The sequence below is a fragment of the Dipodomys spectabilis genome, unplaced genomic scaffold, assembly GCF_019054845.1.
Source record: "Dipodomys spectabilis isolate Male_0828 unplaced genomic scaffold, ASM1905484v1 ptg000175l, whole genome shotgun sequence".
Taxonomy (NCBI): domain Eukaryota; kingdom Metazoa; phylum Chordata; class Mammalia; order Rodentia; family Heteromyidae; genus Dipodomys; species Dipodomys spectabilis.
The window spans coordinates 21016755-21035745 of record NW_024870852.1 but is presented as its reverse complement, the minus strand read 5'-3'; the positions used below and the strand labels follow the sequence as shown (position 1 = coordinate 21035745).

The following is an 18991-nucleotide window of genomic DNA, read 5'->3' as shown; positions in this document are numbered from 1 at the left end:
TGGATGGTTCTAGAATTTTGTAAGTGGAATCAGTTACAGTCATGGACACAGGCACGGACTCCATTGATTTCAGCATGGAAGAAGGGGTGGGAGGGAGGGTTGGGGCAAAACAGGTGCTGTATCTAGGAGAAGGCTCACTATCCCCGCACACTTTCTGGCCCCTATTGTCCCCACCCCACAGCGGTCACTTGGTTTCTCTGCCCTGTCCCAATGGCTTCAAGGTGTTGCCCCCACAAAAATCCCAAAGCCTCTCCATACCCACCAGCTCTGCCAGGACTCACATGCTCATCTTTGTCCCCTGTCCCACGCTCCCCCAGCCATGAGCCCTCCTGTCACTGGCCCCTGCGGGATCCTGGCTGGCTCTTGCTGATTGACAGCTCCCCCTCAGAGACCTGCTGTCCTTCGGCCCCCTTTGTTGGTCTCCCAGCTGGTAGCTGATGGCTGTCATCTGTCCAACTCCTCACGTGCTGGTTGCTGGGTACCGAGTCATGCCCCACTAACCACCCCCCAACAATGATGCTCAAATACCACGTGACCATAGCTCCAGTCAGGGGACAGAGGTCAAATGAGGTCCCCTTAGAAGAGGAGCAGAGGCACCCGAGACCTTTGATCCTGTGCACGCAGAGGGAGAGGCAGGTGACACACAGCCCAGAAGAGCCTCATCAGCACCTCAGCCTCCATCACAAACCTCCACCAATCTCATCTCCAGCCTCCAGGCTCTGAGCAAATGAGGCTGTGCACTTGTGACACAGGTCATAATGAATACAAATGTGTCCTCTCACTGGGATGTGAATTCCAGACAGACCAGACTTGACTCTCAGCTCAGGGAAGGCTGTGTGGCTGGCATGTCACCTGCTACCTGGAACAGCTCAAGCCTCCAGCATCTGGCTGAAGATTAGATTTTAATACCAGGACCCTAAAGCACTGCATCTGATGAATCCAGACCCACCTCCCTGCTTACTTTGGTCACTATGCTGCGCTGGCAGACAGCTCTACTAGGTCAGTTACACACAGAGCCATGTGCAGCTCAGATGGAGAACTGAGGCCCTCCAGATCTAGAACGTTCTCTGGCTCCTTTACAGAAAAGGCCTCCTGGCCTCTGCCCTGCACATTAGTCTAATGATATGCATAAATAGGAAGAAGTTTGTTCAGAGTTTTAACAAGCAGTGATCTTTGCAAGAATACTATTGTAATGTGTTCTCAGAAAAACACTGTCACGTTATTTGTCATCTATATTATTTATCTATCATCTGCCTATCATTTATATCTATTATCTATCTGTTATCCATTCATTATCTATATCTATTGTCTGTCCTCTATATCTATTTCATCTATCATCTATTTACCTATCTATATTTGAGATAGGGTTTTGTTAGTAGCCAAGGCTGGCCTTGAACTTCCATGCTCATGCCTTAGCCTCCTAAGTACTGGGATTAAAGGCATGCACTACCCATCCTAGGCTGTGACCCATCATAGGCCACCTGTGCCCTGGGTTACATCTGTTCTTGGCACCTAGTCTGCGGTAGCTACTCTCTTACTTCCTGTGGGGACAAGAGTCATATGAACACATGGCCCCAACCTGCTCTCCACACAGCACAAAGACCCCAAGGGACAGTTTCTCCAGCAGCCATGCTGTCATTTTATCTGGAGGAGTCCTCCAATGGTGGGGTAAAAAATAGGTGTGTGTGAAGTCACCGCAAGAGCTGAGACACACGCCCCAGGGGCTTAGCGCTCCACCTCCACTTTTGCTGTCTAAGAAAACCTAGCCTTGCCGGGTGCTAGTGGCTCATGCCTGTAATCCTAGCTACTCAGGAGGCTGAGATCTGAGGATCACAGTTCAAAGCAAGTCCAGGAAGGAAAGTCCATGAGACTCTTATCTCCAATTAACTACCAGAAAACCAGAAGTGGTGCTATGGCTCACGTGGTAGAGCTGAAGAGCTGAGGGACAGAGCCCAGGCCCAGACCCAGAAGAAGAAAGAAAACCTAGTCTTCATCAACCAGGCTGCTGTCCAGCACAACTGACAATGGGAGGCCAAGGTCAGGTGACGCTGGAGGTCCACAGACTGGAGGCTGGGAGGCCGAGGTCAGGCCTTTGCCCCGGCCCTCCTCCTGCTTGCACATGGCCTCCTTGTTGCCCTCATGTGATCTTTCCATGGTCAGTAGGAGTGGTGGGTTAGAGGGGGGAAAGCGACATCCCTCTTCTCAGAAGGAAGGACACCACTGCTGTCCTGAGGCCCCCACAAACCCTAATTACCTGCCCCGGGCTCCAGATACCACAGCCAAAGAGATGCCAGCATTCGAGTTTGGGCGAGTGTGGGTCAGAGGTGAATGCCCTCTCCTCCCTGCCCAGCCTTAACCCTGTTAACAGCTGGCTTTTGGATTGCCGTAGAGCTGCCAAGCCTCTAACCACACTTATAGGGGAAATGATTAAAACCCAACAAAAGAACGAATTCAGTTCCTTGTCTGGCCTCATTTCAGACGCCGCTAGTACATAGCACAGGTGCAGGCTCAGACCAACGATGCAGGCCCCACTGCGCAGGCGCAGGGTGCACTCATGGCGCAGGTGCAGACCTCATGGCGCAGGCCACGCCTCCCCCCCCCCCCCCACAGGCGCGTGGCGCAGATCTGCGCAGACCCCACGGCGCAGGCGCACAGCTTCACCATCACTGCGGCAAGTTCTACCCCACGGAGCTGCTTAGCGGTGGCAAGCTGAACCCCACATGACCCCCAGCTGACTCTCAGGCTCCTTCGTGCTGTCACGCCCTGTGGCTTTAGGAGACTATTACGTAACCAGAGGAGATCGTCCCCGTGACCTTCTGGTGACCTTCAGGAGGAAGTTTGAGCCCAGGCAGCAGCTGCTAGCACACACCAAGGTGACCCCAGGTGGGGCAGGCAGGGCTGGGGGAGGGTGAGCCGTGTCAGGAGCTTCAGCCCACAGGAAGCTCCCTCAGGGCCAGCAGCCCCAGGCCCGCTCGGCCTGGCCAGGATGACACAGTGAAATGGTTCCACCTGTCCAGGCACAGACACCACAGGTGAAGTGGGTCACACCTCACCGATGAAAACAGCTCCAGGTAGGCACCCACAGGGGCCATGCTGCCCTCTCCCCCTCAGTCACCATGTGGCTTGTGATGATGTGTTTTTGTCATTCATAGCCAGGCCTGTTGGCTCTGTTAAGAAAATATAAACCAGAGCCAGCACCAGTGGCTCACAAATCAATCCTAGCTACTCGGAAGGCTGATACCCCTGGACTGGGGTTCAAATACAGCGCAGGTAGGAAGATCCATGAGACTCTTTGTTTTTGTTTTGTGTGTGTGTGTGTGTGTGTTTTATTTTTTGTTGGTTGTGGGGCTTGAACTCTGGGCTTGGGCACTGTCCCTCAGCTCAAGGTGAGCGCTCTATCACTTGAGCCACAATGCCACTTCCAGTTTTCTGAGTAGTTTATTGGAGATAAGAGTCTCACAGACTTTTCTGCCTGGGCTGGCTTTGAACTATGATCGTCAGATCTGAGCCTCCTGAGTAGCTAGGATTACAGATGTGAGCCACTGGCACCCAGCAAAATCCATGAGACTCTTTATCTCTAACTACCAAAAAAAAAAGAAAATCCCACAAAACAGAGCTGTGGTTCAAGTGACAGAGTGCTAGTCTTGAGCAAAAAAGCTCAGGGATAGTATGCAGTAAGTCCTGAGTTCAAGTTCCAATACTGCTCCCCTCCCACTTCCTCAAAAAAGAAAGTAAGTCAGGGTAAAGACAAGAGGTCCCTGGGGAGGAACAGCAGGAAACATATTTGAAGAAACAAATCTGTTGAAAGCTATAGATCCACAGATCTAAGAAACTCACGGAACCCAGAGTTCTAGGAAGGAAACAGCACTGGAGTACCCACGCTAAAGCAAAGGAAACCAAGTAACTGGGGATCTCAGCCCAGGGCCATCTCCTCATGGATGACTCATGGGTGAACTGGCTGTTGTCATGGTAACAGGTGAAATGACAGACTGATGATAATCCATTTACATTTGCAAAAAGAAGTTCCGCATGGGTTCACAGGAACTATGCCTAGTGGTTAATTGCTCCGGCTCAGGGACTGGGGAAGGGGGGGGGGGGGGGGGCGTGCAGGCCTGTAGCCAGAGCAGCGGGAGAAAGATTTCTATAGATGTTTGGGGGTTTCACCGGCTTGCAAAATTAATGTGAAAGAGGAGTAAGGCTTAATGAGTGTTATTAGCAGTGACATGTATGGGAAGGGGGAAAACAGGAAGGTGATGGACAGTGAGCGTAGCGCTTCCTTTTGAGGTAACAGGAACCCCAGAAAATTAGTGGTGGTGGTGAATATATTCTAAATGATGGAACTGAGCACTTTAAAAGAGTGAAGCTCATAGCTGGTCCACTATGTCAGTAAAAATAAGTAAATTACCAGTGATACACACCTGTAAGTCTCAGGAGGCTGAGATCTGAGGATCGAGGTTTGATGCCAGGTCAGGCAGAAAAATCTCCAAGACTTAATTCCAATTAACCAGCAAAAAGTTGGAAGTGGAGCTGTGTGTGGCTCAAGTGGTAGAGCACACCAGTCTTGAGTGAAAAAGCCAAGTGAGAGTGAAAGGTCCTGAATTCAAGCCCCAGTACTGGCATGAAAGAGAAAGAAAGGAAGGAAGGAGAAGGAAGGAAGGAAGGAAGGAAGGAAGGAAGGAAGGAAATTTGAACAGGAAAAAACAGTAAGGAAAAGAGTTCTACTATGAAAACAAGTAAGGATTCAAAGATTTTTAACACTTTAACACTGAAAGGAACTAAACATTACATCCAGGCTCCTTGGTATGAATAGGGTGGAGGGAGGGTCTCTCAGAAACTACCATCTTGAAGAGTCAAAGTAATCTGCAAATAATCCAGGAGGACTTCTCTTCCCTCCACAGCAAGCGCCTATCACTCAACCCCTGATTTGACCTTGATCTTCCCCAACCCCATTTTCCTCATGGAGCATGCATTACCTTTACAGCTGAAGAACAAATGCCAGGAGTGTTCAGTGGCTTGTCCAATGACACACAGCATACCGGTTCCAGAGATGGTACTAGATTTCATGAATCTGACACAGTTTACATCATAAATTCAACACAAACTGGCCTGGGAGGTGTATAGCTGAGATCCCCAGTAATAAACTCCCTCTTCTAGAACTGATTTTCTTTATCTGGTGGTCCTGGGGTTTAAACTCTGGGCCTTGCCCTTGGTAAGCAGACACTCTACTACTTGGCCCATGGCCACAGTTCTTGATTTTCTTAAACCCCCTCCAGTGCTCCCAAAGGTCTCCCTCATCCCCTGAATTCTAAGTTTCCTACCTCTCCTCTGTGGTGCTTTAACTAGGGGAGCCTGATCCTGCCTCAGGGCCTTTGTATATGCTGTTCTTGCCTGGAGTGCCAGTCCCCAACCCCCCACACGGCTAATTAGGCTTTCCATGAGATTACTGTCAATCCTCACCCCTCCCCTGGTCATGCCCAGGGTGACACTTTGATTGTGCCACTCACATGCTTTTTGGAAAGTCTCTCCCTGAAGAAACTGATTGGTGGCTTCTGGGTCCTAGTGCCTAAAACAGCTGGCGCTCAGTAAGTAACATAAAATAGCAAACGAATGAATGAATTCGGCGAATGGTAAACTGGCTGCACAAATCATGTCCCTGGTGCACTGGGGGAGGGGAGGCCTGTCAGAAGCAGGGAGTTCAGCCTCCAGCCTTAGAAGCTCAGGTGCAAGCTCAAATGCAAGGTCAAGTCCAGTCCTCACAATGCTTTACTACCAGGACTGGTACAGACACTCCTTGCTTAAAGACGAGTCAGCTTTTACCCTCCAGCACTCAGGAAAGCTACCAGCAGAGAAACATGGGAGATGGCAGGGTCCAGGGTGCCGGCTTTGTGCCGACCTGGGGGTTAAGACCGACCTGGGGGTTAAGACCCTCCCACAAGAAACAAGGCTAGCTTTTTCTTCCTTTTGTTCTGCCAGTACTGGGGCTTGAACTTAGCACCTCCCACTCCTGCTTGGCTTTTTCCACTCAAGGCTAATGAATTGCCCACAGGAGCCAGCCTCCACTTCCAAGACTCACTGCCACTACCCTAGTAGAATGGAAACCCCTCCTCCTGCCATGGGGCAAATCCTCTGACTACCCGGTCTGAAGTCTGGAATCAGTGCATCTGCTGCTGCTCCACAGCGGGAGACAGAGCCGGCACACAGTCCATGTTCAGGAAACCTGCGGAGCAGTGACTGGGTGGAGGAGTGAGCAGGCTTCCACCCTGGGTGTGTGTGGGGGTGCGGGGAAGGCAGGCAGGGGGCCGCCCACACTGACCGTGCATCTGGTAGGCGTACGGGCCCTGTCCGGCAGGCGTGGTGCTGAAGCTCGAGCCGTAGCTGAGGAAGCTGCCCTGGCTAGGGGAATGGTTCAAGCTGTCTTCTGTCTTGATGCCTGGGAGGGAGGAAAAAGAGGCATGGAGGACACACGCTGGGATTTTTCCTTGAACCTGCAGAAGAGATGCTGAGCGTATGGAGCACACATCATCAGCTGTCAAACCAGCGTAACCAGAGACCCAAGGTTACCCTGCAGCCACATTTTGCTTGGCCTGTGATGTGTGTGTATGTAAGTGAGTATGTATATATGTATCTGTCTGTCTGTCTACCTATCTATCTTTGGTGGTGCTAGGATTGGAATATATTGTTCAATGGGTGCTCCACCATCTGAACCACACCACCAGCCCTGCTTTTTGCTTGTGTACGTGCACGTGCCAGTACTGGAGCTTGAACTCAGGGTGTTGAGCTCTTGCTTGGCTTTTTCCATCAAGATGAACTCCACCACTCCAGCCACTCCTCCATTTTTGGCTTTTGGCTGGTTAATTAGAGACAAGAGTTTCATAGATTGGTCTTTCCAGACTGGCTTTGGATCACAATCCTCAGATATCAGCCTCCTCAGACCGGAGCCACTGGCGTCCGGCTGGCTTGTGTGACATCACCAGTAACGAGTCCCATCTTCATTGCAACTGTACTTGAAAAACATTTAGACTTACAATTTTGTTCTGTTCCTCATTCATTCATTCATTCATTTAACATTCCAGGACACTGTGAAAAGTGGGGGAGGGTAGGATGGGCCAAGAGCGCCTCATACTTTGTGTCTCACAACCCAAGGGTATATCTCCCGTGAGATGCCAGGGTTTGTCTTATTTTGTCATGAGCAATAAAATTGCTTCATCAAAGGGTACAGATGGGGCTGGGCATGATGATTCATGCCTGTAATCCCAGCTATGCAAGAGAACAGAGATAGAAAGACTGTGGTTCAAGGAGAAAAAAAGTAGTGAGATCCTACTTCATAAGATAAGCTGGGATGGAGGGGCTGCGTCTCCTAGCACGGCACCTGCACCCCCACACAGCCCACAGTCTGCATGCAGGGGTGCCATGGGTACCCAGCTGGTGAGGGAAGAGGGGAAGGGAGTTGAACATCTTGCCTCTCCTTTTGCGGGGTGAGGAGTTGCATCCTAAAGTTCCACCCATGGAAGAGGAGAGAGGAGGACACAAAGGGCTTTGTCCCGAGACAGCAGTGACCGTGACTCGAGGGCCGGGCAGAGTTCACCAGGAGAAAGGGCCGTGGTGCTGCATGGCCAAAACCCAGAGCACCCAGCTGACCGACAGGAGTCATGGCTGGCACAGGTGCGGAAGGCCCAGCTTGACACGTGTATTTTGGATGTCTTTAAAACTTTCATCCAAGGGCTGGGAAGGTGGCTCAGTGGTAGAGCGCTTGCCTTGCATGCCTGAGGCCCTGGGTTCGATTCCTCAGCACCACATAAGCAAAAAGAAAGAAGTCAGCAAGTCTTGCCGGGCGCTGGTGGCTCACGCCTGTAATCCTAGCTACTCAGGAGGCTGAGATCTGAGAATTGTGGTTCAAAGCCAGCCCGGGCAAGAGAGACCGTGAGACTCCTATCTCCAATAAACCACCAGAAAACCGGAAGTGGCGCTGTAGCTCAAGTGGTAGAGCGCTGGCCTTGAGCTGAAGAGCTGAGGGACAGCGCCCAGGCCAGAGTTCAAGCCCCACGACCGACAAAAAAAAAAAAAAAACTTTCATCCAGGGGCTGGGAAGGTGGCTCAGTGGTAGACTGCTTGCCTAGCATGCATGAAGCCCAGGATTCGATTCCTCAGTACCACATAAACAGAAAAAGCCACAAGTGGCGCTGTGGCTCAAGTGGTTGAGTGCTAGCCTTGAATAAAAGGAGCACAGGGACAGTGGCCAGGCCCCTGAGTTCAAAGCCACAGAAACCCTTTCATCCAATCCATTGACTTGATTTTCCTAAGGTGTCAGGCCCATGATAGATAGAAAGTCAAAAAAGCAAATGCTGGTCTTTCACAGCCCAGGAGAAACACGGAGGCCGAGGGGTCAGTGGGGCCCGGGGATGCTCTGGGCCTCAGGGGGACGACCATGAGCTCCCCACTGCCAGGCCAGGGCCACCTGCAGCTGCCCCTCCTCCACTGGGGCGCTTGGTGGGAGGGTGCATTCTGCAAGGGCACTCACTCACTCACTCACTCACTCATTCCCGCTTCCTTCCCTCCTTCCGATGGCCACCTCAACTCAGTGCCTGAAACATGAGGATACAGATTGCTTTTTTTTTCTTCATTCCCACCCTTTTCCCTCCTTTTCTTTTTTTTTCTTTTCTTTTCATGCCAGTCCTGAATTTGGGGCCTGGGCACTGTCCCTGAGCTTTTGTGCTCAAGGCCAGCACTCTACTACTTGAGCCATAGCTCCATTTCCATCTTTTCTGGTGGTTAACTAGAGATAAGAGTCTCACAAACTTTCCTGCCCTGGGTTATCTTCAAACCACAATCCTCAGATCTCAGCCTCCCGAGTAGTTAGGATTACAGGTGTGAGCCACCAGCACCAGGCTTCCTTATTTATTTTAGAGAAAGTCTCATTATGTAGTTTAGATTTCTCTTGAGCTGACTACTCTTGCCTCAACCCAGAATGCTGGGATTATTGGCATGTGCCACCATGCCCAGCTCAGAGATGGGATTGCAGCTGCAGACACCGCAGGCTGGCATTCTGGAGACAGAAGACACAGCAAAAAGCAGAAAAACACAGGGTAGGGCTGGGCCACACAATGCACTTAAAACGCTCAGTGCTCTGCTGCAGACACTAACACAATCTTCCAAATACAACTGAAGTTTGGGGGCTCCATGTATGGTGCAAAGAGAAACATTTCCCACCCAATTCTGTGCAAAAAAAGAAAAAAAAAGAGTTTGTGGATCCTGATTCAGGGAAAGAAATAAGACAGGTGCCCATGGCTCATGCCTATAATCCTAGCTACTCAGGAGGCTGAGATCTGATGATTGTGGTTCAAAGCCAGCCTGGGCAGAAAAGATTCTTTTTTTTTTTTTTTTTTTTTTAATTTTTGGTCAGTTGTGGGCCTGAACTCTGGGCCTGGGCACTGTCCCTTAGCTCTTCAGCTCAAGGCAAGTGCTCTACCACTTGAGCCATAACACCACTTCCGGCTTTTTCTGTTTATGTGGTGCTGAGGAATCGAACCCAGGGCCTCATGCATGCAAGGCAAGCACTACCACTGAGCCACCTTCCCAGCCCCTTAAATAGATACGTTTTCTTTTTTTCCCGTTGGTTGTGGGGTTGTTGGGCATGGGCGCTGTCTCTCAGCTCTTCAGCTCAAGGTCAGCGCTCTATCACTTGAGCCACAGCACCACTTCTAGAAAAGATTCTTTTCTTCAATAAATCACCAAAATGCCAGAAGTGGAGCTGTGGCTTAAGTAGTAGAGTGCTAGTTAGCCTTAAGCAAAAATAACCTCAGGGACATTGTCAAACCCCAATACTGTGGCATACATACATGCACGTACACAAGTACACACGTACACACACACAATTCAGGGGATGACCAACTTCCATGGCAGGGCAAGCTTATCTGTGGGGATCTATGGGTACCTCAGAGAAGAAAGAAAAGCCTTTATATTCTTTTGTAAATTGGGTAGTCAGCTCATTTGGACATTGACCTAGAAATTCTGGGTGTGGAAGCCTGGCTTCTGATAATCCCTTGTCAATCTGATGCTCTGAGAATTTCCTATGGGCTGGGCCCTGAGAGCTCTTCATCTAGGTGGGAGTCCAGGGGCCAAATCCTGGCCCCTTGCTTGTTTTGTACAAATAAAGTTTTATTGAAACATGGATGCACAGACATTGTCTGGCTGCTTTCATATTACCAGGCCTATGAAGTAGGAAGAGACAATAATGGCCTGCCAAGTGGGGAGTATTTATTATCAGCCCCTTTACTTTTGACAGCAATGATTTCATTTAGTCTTCATGACCCCCGTGGGGTATCAGAGTTAGTATTACTTCCATTGTATGAAAGATCAAGTTGAGGCCCAGGGTCTCAGGGCCAGCACTGGACGGGGTGGGATAGGAACTCCAGGCTGTGCACGCTAATCTGGGATCAGATGCTTCTAAAGTCACCCACACCATAAAAATGACTCTGTGCCAAATGAACTTCCATCTGATGCCTTGCTCTGTCTGGGAACAGGGCTAATTTCTGCTTTTATGTGAAAAATAATCCGGCTGCATTGTGCTTGGCTCTAGGCCAGGTGGGGGAAGGGCTCCTGTGAGTACCAGGAGGGGCACAGTCAGCAGGGCACTCACACCTGTTAGCCCAGGTCTGTCCTAGGTAATCCCCCAGGATTTATGGGGCGCACGTCCCTGCAGTGGGGAGCAACAGTTGGGGGCTCAGACGCTGGGATGAAATTCCATTGCTTCCTCTCCCCAGCTGGGTGACCTGGGGGGAGGTGTTTACCCTCTCTGGGCCTCGAGGAGGGTAACAGTGTGGGATTAGAGTCATTAGAGGACAAAAGGCAGAGGGACAGAAAGTCAACTCAGGTGACCCATGTCTGTTCATCTTCTCGATGGAGTCGCCCTTGGCTCCTTCCTGCTTCTGGCCAATCACTGCCCTGCCCTCCACCGGCCCTGCTCCTTTCCTCCCTGCACTCCTGCTCCCCCGCAGCACCTCCTCCCTGCAGAAGCGCCAGACACCTCTGAAAACCTAAACCAGCGCATGGCAGCTGCCCACAAGCCGCCAGTGGCTCCCGCCTCACCTGGAACGAACCCCACACCTTCCCCACGGCTTCCTAATCTCCCTCATGCCCAGCCACTGATCTCTTCGGATCTGCCCCGTTCCTGCCCTCTGCCTGGGTGTCCCCCTCCTGTGCCAGCTGTCTGTCACCTCTCCACTCTTGGTCCCAGGTCAGTGAGCGGCTATTATTTTATTTTGTTGGAAGCCAGGGCCTTGAGCATGCTGGGCAAGTGTTCTAGCCCTGAGCATTACCCCCGGGCCTAAGCTGCTCATTTAAAGGCCAGATCCTGGCCCTGGATTTGAAAATAAAACTTTTCTGCTATTGTTGGGATCTTTAGCCTTCTCTTATATATACATCAGGGTCTGAGGCTGAAAACACTTTAAACATTTATTTACTTGACAGGTACGGGTGGCTCATGCCTGTAATCTTAGCTACTCAGGAAACTGAGATCTGAGAATCACATTTCAAACCAACCTGAGCAGAAAAGTTCGGGAAACTCTTATTCCCAGTTAACCATGAAGAAAAGAAAGGGGGAGGAGGGAAGAGAGGGGAAAAAAAAGAAAGAAAAGAAAGGAGGAAAAAAAGTCAGAAGTGGAGGTGTGGCTCCAGTGGTAGAGAACCAGTTTTGAGTGAATAAAGCTAAGGGACAGTGCCCAGTCATTGGGTTCAAGCCCCAGTACTGTTACAAAACAAAACTCTCTTCCCCTAACTCTCTCTCTATATATACACACACATACATATATATGTATACATAGAACTGCATATATCTATGTATGTGTGTGTGTATATATATATATAGAGAGAGAGAGAGAGAGAGAGAGAAAGAGAAAGAGAAATGTATATCTACATTTTTTGTGTGTGAGGGTTTGCAAACTCCTGTCTTCCTGGGGCAAACAGAAGCTGGTGTTGAACTGAACAGCCCTGCCCTGGGCTACTGTTGACGCTGAGTTTAGGTTCTTTGCTCCCTGCTCATCTACTTATTTAAAAATATGGAGATTAGCTGGGTACCCGTGGCTCACGCCTGTAATCCTAGCTACTCAGGAGGCTGAGATCTGAGGATTGTGGTTCAAAGCCAGCCCAGACAGGAAAATCTGTGAGACTCTTATCTCCAATTAACCACCAGAAAATTGGAAGTGGTGCTGAAGCTCAAGTGGTAGAACACTTGCCTTGAGCTGAAGATCTGAGGGACAGCGTCCAAGCCCAGAGTTCAAGCCCCAAGACTGACAAAACAACAAACAAACAAACATGGATGTTGTGAACTAACATGTGAACATTTGCCATGCCCAAACTGGGAAGCAATTTTGAAAATACGAGATATATTTATGAAGCTAAAGAAACACCAAGGCCATGTCACCCATCATCCTTCCATTCAGGACTAGAAGCCTCCATTCTGGACTAGAAGCAGCAGGAAGGTGGCCTGCTCTGCCTCTCTGAGTGCTGTGTGCATTTGTGTCACCCAGTGCTGAATGAACAGGTGAGTTGTGAATGAATGGGTAAATTGTGAATGAGCGGGTACATTGTGAATGAAGGAATGAATTGTGAATGAATGGGTGAATTGTAAATGAACCAATGACTAAAGCAGAGTACAGAGGAAGAAGGGAAGAAAAAACAACATTCAGTTTCTGCACTCGAGCAACTCCAGACAATTGGAAAGATGAGATGAGTAAGTGATTTTTCCAGTAGTGGTGGTGGGGGGCACTGAGGCCAGGAGAAGTACAGTTTGATATCTCCCCAACCTGTGTTCCTCCTAGATGCCATGGGGGACCTGTTCTGGGGGACCTGGAGGTGTTAGGGCTGTGTGTGTGTGTGTGTGTATGTGTGTGTGTGTGTGTGTGTGTGTGTGTGTGTGTGTGTGTGTGTGTGTGTGTGTGTGTGTGTGTGTGTGTGTGTGTGTGTGTGTGTGTGTGTGTGTGTTATTGGAGATAAGAGTCTCATAGACCTTCCTGCCTGGGTTGGCTTTGAACTGAGTTCCTCAGATCTCAGCCTCCTGAGTAGCTAAGATTACAGGTGTGAGCCACTGGCACCCAGCTTTGCCATCACAGTGGAAACATATGCTGGAGACAGAAGCCCACACAAAGGGAAATGGAGGTTGACTTAGAACCATTGCTCAAGTGCCTAGATCCAACCCTGCCTGAAGCCAATACCCAGCTATGTAGGCAAGAAACTCCCTAGGTTCCCCACGGTGATTAGTCTGGGTTCTCTCCTTTGAGAGATGACCTCATCCGTAACCACAGGTTTCAGCCCCATGGCTCTCTCCTGATGGTCTTGCTCTGAACATTGTCACACGACCCAGGGTGGACGTACTGGGAAAGATGACCTCTTTCTCTTGGGACTGCTGATGGGAAAGGATGGCGACCGAGCCAGGGGTTGGCGGGTACTCACTGTAAGAAGGGATCCCGTAGGCTTGTACAGGAGGTGGGTAGGCTGCGTAAGGCGGGGCCTGCTGGATGCTGGCGCTGTACTGAGTCTGCCCATAGGCTGCCATGGCTGGGGAGGGCTGGCTGGGGAGGACACGGGGGCTCCGTCTGCATGGAAGGAGAGAGGGTTGAGTGGCTCGGCCCTGCCCAGCATCCCTTCTCCCAGATCCTGGGATCACTACCGCCACCACCACCACCACCACTACCACCACCACCACCGCCACCACCACCACCACCGCCACCACCACCACCACCACCGCCGTCCTTTAGATATTGATTTACTGCTTGTGGAACAGAGACCATTTCTGTGGTCATTAAACCCTAGTTCATGTCCTGCCTCTGGCTGGCAGCTCGAGGGCCCGGGTGCCCCATCCATCATGGAGCTCCTGATGGTCCTGTGTGGGGTGCTGGCTGCCATCCACTCTCTGTCCTCCCAGAAGACACTGGACCAGGAAGTGGGCTGGACCCAGGGGTCGTTAGGGACGATGGTAGCCGGGTCAGTAGAGCAGTGGGCCTCAGTGTTTCTGCTGAGGGTAGCCTGGTCCTCAGGAGGCAACGGTGTCTCTAGTGACCCACGAGGAGGCCAAGAAGGTCACACAGTCTGAGTGTCACTTACCTGACGTGCTTAGGACCACATGTGTTTTGGATTTGGGACATTTTTCCAGATTTGTGTTTTGTTTTGATTTTTCTTTCTAATTTCAGCACTGGGGGTTGAAACCCGGGCCTTCGCCTTGCGAGGTAGTGCTCTGCCATTTCACACACTCTCAGGCCTTTGGCTTTTAGTTCGTTGTTATTTATCCAGCTGGAGCCTCACACTCCACCAAGGCTAGCGCAGACAGTGATCATCCTACCTCTGCCCTCTGTAGCTAGGATTACAGGCATGCACCACCGTGCCTCAGGGGGTGGAGTCAAGGGGAGTGGGAGGTGGAGAACTGGGTCCTGGGGCCCTGCACGCCCCACCTCACCCTTGAGGGCATCCCGCATCAAAAGAACAAACCCAGGTATAAAAGGCCAGGACAGGCCAGGGTCTAGACCCCGTGGGCCGACTGGAAGGGCCCAGACCCCTCCATGAGGCCACTCCATAACCCAGATGCCAGGTGATGCCACTGTCTGGGGACAGTGGGAGCTGGCTTTACACTGGAGGCACGCCACTTGGTTTTCTGTGACGGCCACCCAGCATCGGCGCCTCAACTGCTAGGAGACATAGAAAAAGAGGGAGGCCTGAGCCTCCAGCAGCAAACTCCCAGGGGCCAAGGAAAGGGTTAAAGGGCTGCCTAAAGGGGAACAGCTTGGTGCCTTTACTGACTCCAGCTCTACAAGGAAGGCAGCAAAACAATGGCAAGGATTGTTGTGGTGGGACAGGACCTGGCTGCACTACTTGCCAATCATTTTAAAACCCTAGAACTCTCTCCTCCTTCCTCTACTTCAGCCAGACTTGACTTCCTGTCACCCTAAAGTGACTGTGTTCTGTGACCCTGTTCGAATGTCCCCAAACTGGAGGGAACTCAGGGCACAAATTCGGAGCACACTTGTCTGTGAGAAGGGACAGGTTGGAGAGCTGTGCACGCCCAATATATTACCATCAATCCAAAGGCAAGAGAACCAGGTGAGGGTAGCCTGTAATCCTAGCTTCTCAGGAGGCTGAAATCTGAGGGTTTTGGTTCAAAGCCAGCCTCAGCAGAAATATCTGTGAGACTCTCATCTCCAATTAATCACAGAAAAAGCCAGAAGTGGCTCTGTGGTTACGTGGGAGAGTGCTAGCCTTCAGCAAAAGGAGCTCAGAGATAGCACCCAGACCCAGAGTTCCAGCCCCCGGACCAGTAAAAAGAAAATAAAGGCAAGAGAAGGCCCGGTCTTGGTATACAACTTTAGGAAGGCTGAGGTGCCCTCAGCATACTTGGGGCAGGGACACACACCACCAGTTCAGCAAAGTGGCAGCCAGGGACCCTACCTGAGAGGTCACTCAAAGAGCCTGGCACAGCGCCGTGCCAGCTCAGTGTCTGCAGTTCCCTGCGGTCGCTGTGGGCAGTGAGGCTGGGTGAGACGGTCTCGTCTAACATTGCCCTGTACCTGGCAGGAGACGAAGGGACAGGGAGTTGGTTCATTATCATGCATGCTCACAAATGATCCTTAGTTCTCAAACTGATCACCGAAACCCTGCCTTCCCAGAGATGCTACCTAATAAACCTTTACCTCTCACCAAGGGACCTGAGGAATTAAGTCCTCCCCATGACAGTGCCCCATTTGATTCAAACGTCCCCCTTCTCCATTCTGGATTTTGTCATTAGAAAAGTGGTATCTGAGCCGGGTGCCGGTGGCTCACGCCTGTCATCCTAGCTACTCAGGAGGCTGAGATCTGAGGATCACAGTTCAAAGCCAGGCAGGCAGGAAAGTCCATGAGACTCTTATCTCCAATAAACCACTAGAAGACCGGAAGTGGCGCTGTGGCTCAAGTGGGAGAGCACTTGCCTTGAGCTAAAGAGCAGGGACAGCGCCCAAGCCCAGAGTTCAAGCCCCAGGACTGACAAAAAAAAAAAGGTATTTGAGTTTCTTTTAAACATCATTGACACGAACATCGGTGAACTGGGGACTCTGGAGGCAGGGCAGGTGGCACTGCTGGACCGGGAACGTTAGGGCTCCCAGGGGGCCAGGCAGCGGCTGGCTGTGGTGAAGGAAAGATGCCCAGTTACTGTCTGCACCGATGTCCCGGCATCTCCATGGGCCTCTTCCATGCAGTGCTAGTCCAGGGCCTCCACGGAGGCTGACCCCCAGATTCTGGCCATTGGCCATGGTGGGGATGGGGGGTAGGGGAGAAGGGGCGCAGATGCACCACAGCACTCCTCTTACTGTGCCCATGGTGGTTTGAGGGACAGCGTTTAGGGGGCACAGGCACCCCCAATCACACATACCCATGGTGGCTAAAACAGGAGACCAGCTTCCTCTCCATTCAGGGGAGATTCCCCAAGCCCCATCTCCTGCCCCCATTTTGTCAAGGACAAAGACACATGGGGCTCATTTATAAAAGCTTTCTCTCCCCTTCCCCCCCCCCCCCCCCCCCCCCCCGTTTTCACTGCTGTAAACCACTGCTACCTCCCTGCTCTGAGGATGGTTTTCTAAACCCCACCCTCAGGCCTCCTGCCGGGCCTGCCGCTCCATTATTTCTCCTTGTCACCACCCTGGTCCCCTGGGATGGGAGAAGCTTTGGGGGAGCCCCTGGCCTGGGCTAACAGCTGGGGGTGGGGGTGGGGCACTTCAAAGGCAGGGAGAGATCAGAAACAGATGGAGGGTCCCAGGTGGGTGGCCCCCTACCCTCCCCTTACCCCCCTCTCCCAAGCACCAGGCTACCTTGGCTGAGCATGGGGGCCCTGTCTGCTGGACGGGGAGGACAGATGGTCAGTAGGCTGGGAGGAGAGAGCTGACTCCCAGCATCCTCCAGGGTTAGGAAATCAAAGCCTGTTGGCAGTCACGGTGGGCCTCTGGATAGACAGCAGGTGAGGTCAGATCTGAAGGCTTCCGGCCACCCCTGTGGCTCCCAATTGAGTTCAGGGCAAAATACATCCTCGGGTGGCTGACTCCGGGGAGGGGCAGCATGACCACCTGCTCCCCCCCTTCCCAATTCACACATCCAGTCAACATGGCAACTTCACCACCATAGCCATGGCCCCGGCCCTCTCTTCCCTGGAGGGCTAACCAAGGCCTCCATACAGGACTTCCGGGGGCCACTCTCCCCTCGCTCCAGTTGGGTCTCTTGCTGTATGGCTGACAATCAAATCTGCATCCCCCCTTCAGCCCTTTGTGGGGCCTCAGATGGCCTCCCGTGGCTCTTACGTAGAAGGGAAGACTTCTGAGCTGGCTTAGCGCTGCCAACTCGGTGCCTGGCATCTTATGCCAACACCACTGGCCTTCTTCTCACCTCTGCCCCCTCCTGCCTCAGAGCCTTTGCACATGCTGTTCTTTCTGTCAGAACACCTGTCTTCCCTATCAGACTTCAAATTCCTCAGTGGTGCACCAGTGGCTCACATCTATAATCCTTGCTACTCAGGAAGCTGAGATCTGAAGATCACAACTGAAAGCTAGCCTGGGCAGAAGATTGTGAGATTTTTGTCTCCAGTTAACCAGTTAAAATAAATTCTGGAAGAGGGATGGGGGCTCAAGTGGTAGAGCATCTACTGTGATCTAAAAAGCTGAGGGCAAGTGCTCAGGCTCTGAGTTCATGCCTCGGTATTGGCACCAAAAATAAAATAATCTGGGCATCCATGCAATCCTACTCAGGAGGCTGAGATCTGAGAATCACGATTTGAAGCCAGCTTGGGCAGGAAAGTCCGTGAGACCCTTCTCTCCAATTAACTACCAGAAAATCAGAAGTGGCGCTGTGGCTCAAAGTGGTAGAGTGCTATCCATGAGTGAAAAGGCTCAGGGACAACAACCAGGCCCTGAGTTCAAGCCCAATGACCAGCAAAATAAATGAAATAAAATTCATCAATGGCAGCATTTGGTCTATTTTTAAAGCCTTGAATGAGATTTCCCAAATCTTCTAGAAGTCCCTTCAGAGTAGCTTCCACCCTGCCCAAGGTTTTTGCCTTTATTTTGGCAGTACCAAGGTTGGAAGTCACCCTTGCTAGCTAGGCTGGAGCCTGAGCCATGCCTCCAGCAACAGTGGCTTAATAAGTGTTTGTAGTATGAGCAATGGAGGAATAAACTCACTCAGAGCGCACGCCAGGCGCTGTGTGGTTGCTGCCATCCTCATCTTTTGGGACGCCATCCTGGTCCACATCACCTGCCCAGGAATGTGATCAGCATTGAGCCTTAGACCCTGCTAGCCTGAGCGCTGGGTGACACCAGCACACAGCCAGGAGAGTACATGGACGGTGGCTGCTGCCATCTCCCCCAGCTTTTATCTGTGAGATCGCTCGGCACTTCTCATTCTAGGACCTCTGTATTCTAGTGATGAAATGTCCTGCTGGTCCCTTTTTTACTGCTGCATAACACCTTAGATGCACCGCCTCAAGTCTGCTGCATCTTTATTCTCGTGACAAATTCCACAGCGACTGGACAGGCTTCCTGGTGCATTTGCCCGCAGTTTTCAGAAAGCAGATCCCCCAAAGTGAGAGAGCTGGGGTTCCCAGTGTACAAACTGTAGAAGGCACTTGCATGTTGCCTCTGGGAGGGGAGGGGCTCCTCTCATTTCTTTAGTCTATTTCCATTCTGATCTGAAAGTCAGGATCCAAAGCTCTCTGAAGAACACACAGCCTGCTCTCAAAGCTGCCCTGCTTTCCACCAGAGCCTGCCTTGGTCTCCCCAGCTGGACCATCAAGAATAGCAAGGTACCCCCTCCCTGCCAGGAGCCACCTTCAAGCCAGCACCCAGTGTGGGGTGACAATATGAGACCTCTTATCTTATTATCCCTCCCTCCCTTCCTCTATCCCTCCCTGCGTTTGAGCTCAGGGCCTGACAGTTGCTAGGCAGGAACTCTACCATTTGAGCCATACCCAGTACTTTTTTGCTTTATT

At 51.4% G+C, this 18991-nt stretch overlaps 1 protein-coding gene across 1 annotated transcript in view; it reads right to left on the bottom strand.

Moving 5' to 3' along the window:
- Nucleotides 1-18991, bottom strand: part of Eya2 (EYA transcriptional coactivator and phosphatase 2) — a 113408-nt gene that overhangs the window by 54211 nt on the left and 40206 nt on the right. The window contains exons 2-4 of the mRNA XM_042694520.1: nucleotides 15433-15551; nucleotides 13447-13589; nucleotides 6314-6430 (exon numbers count right to left, since the gene is read on the bottom strand). Of these exons, the coding sequence (XP_042550454.1) occupies nucleotides 6314-6430; nucleotides 13447-13549 (220 nt within the window). The 5' untranslated portion in view covers nucleotides 13550-13589; nucleotides 15433-15551. The remainder of the gene's footprint in view (nucleotides 1-6313; nucleotides 6431-13446; nucleotides 13590-15432; nucleotides 15552-18991) is intronic.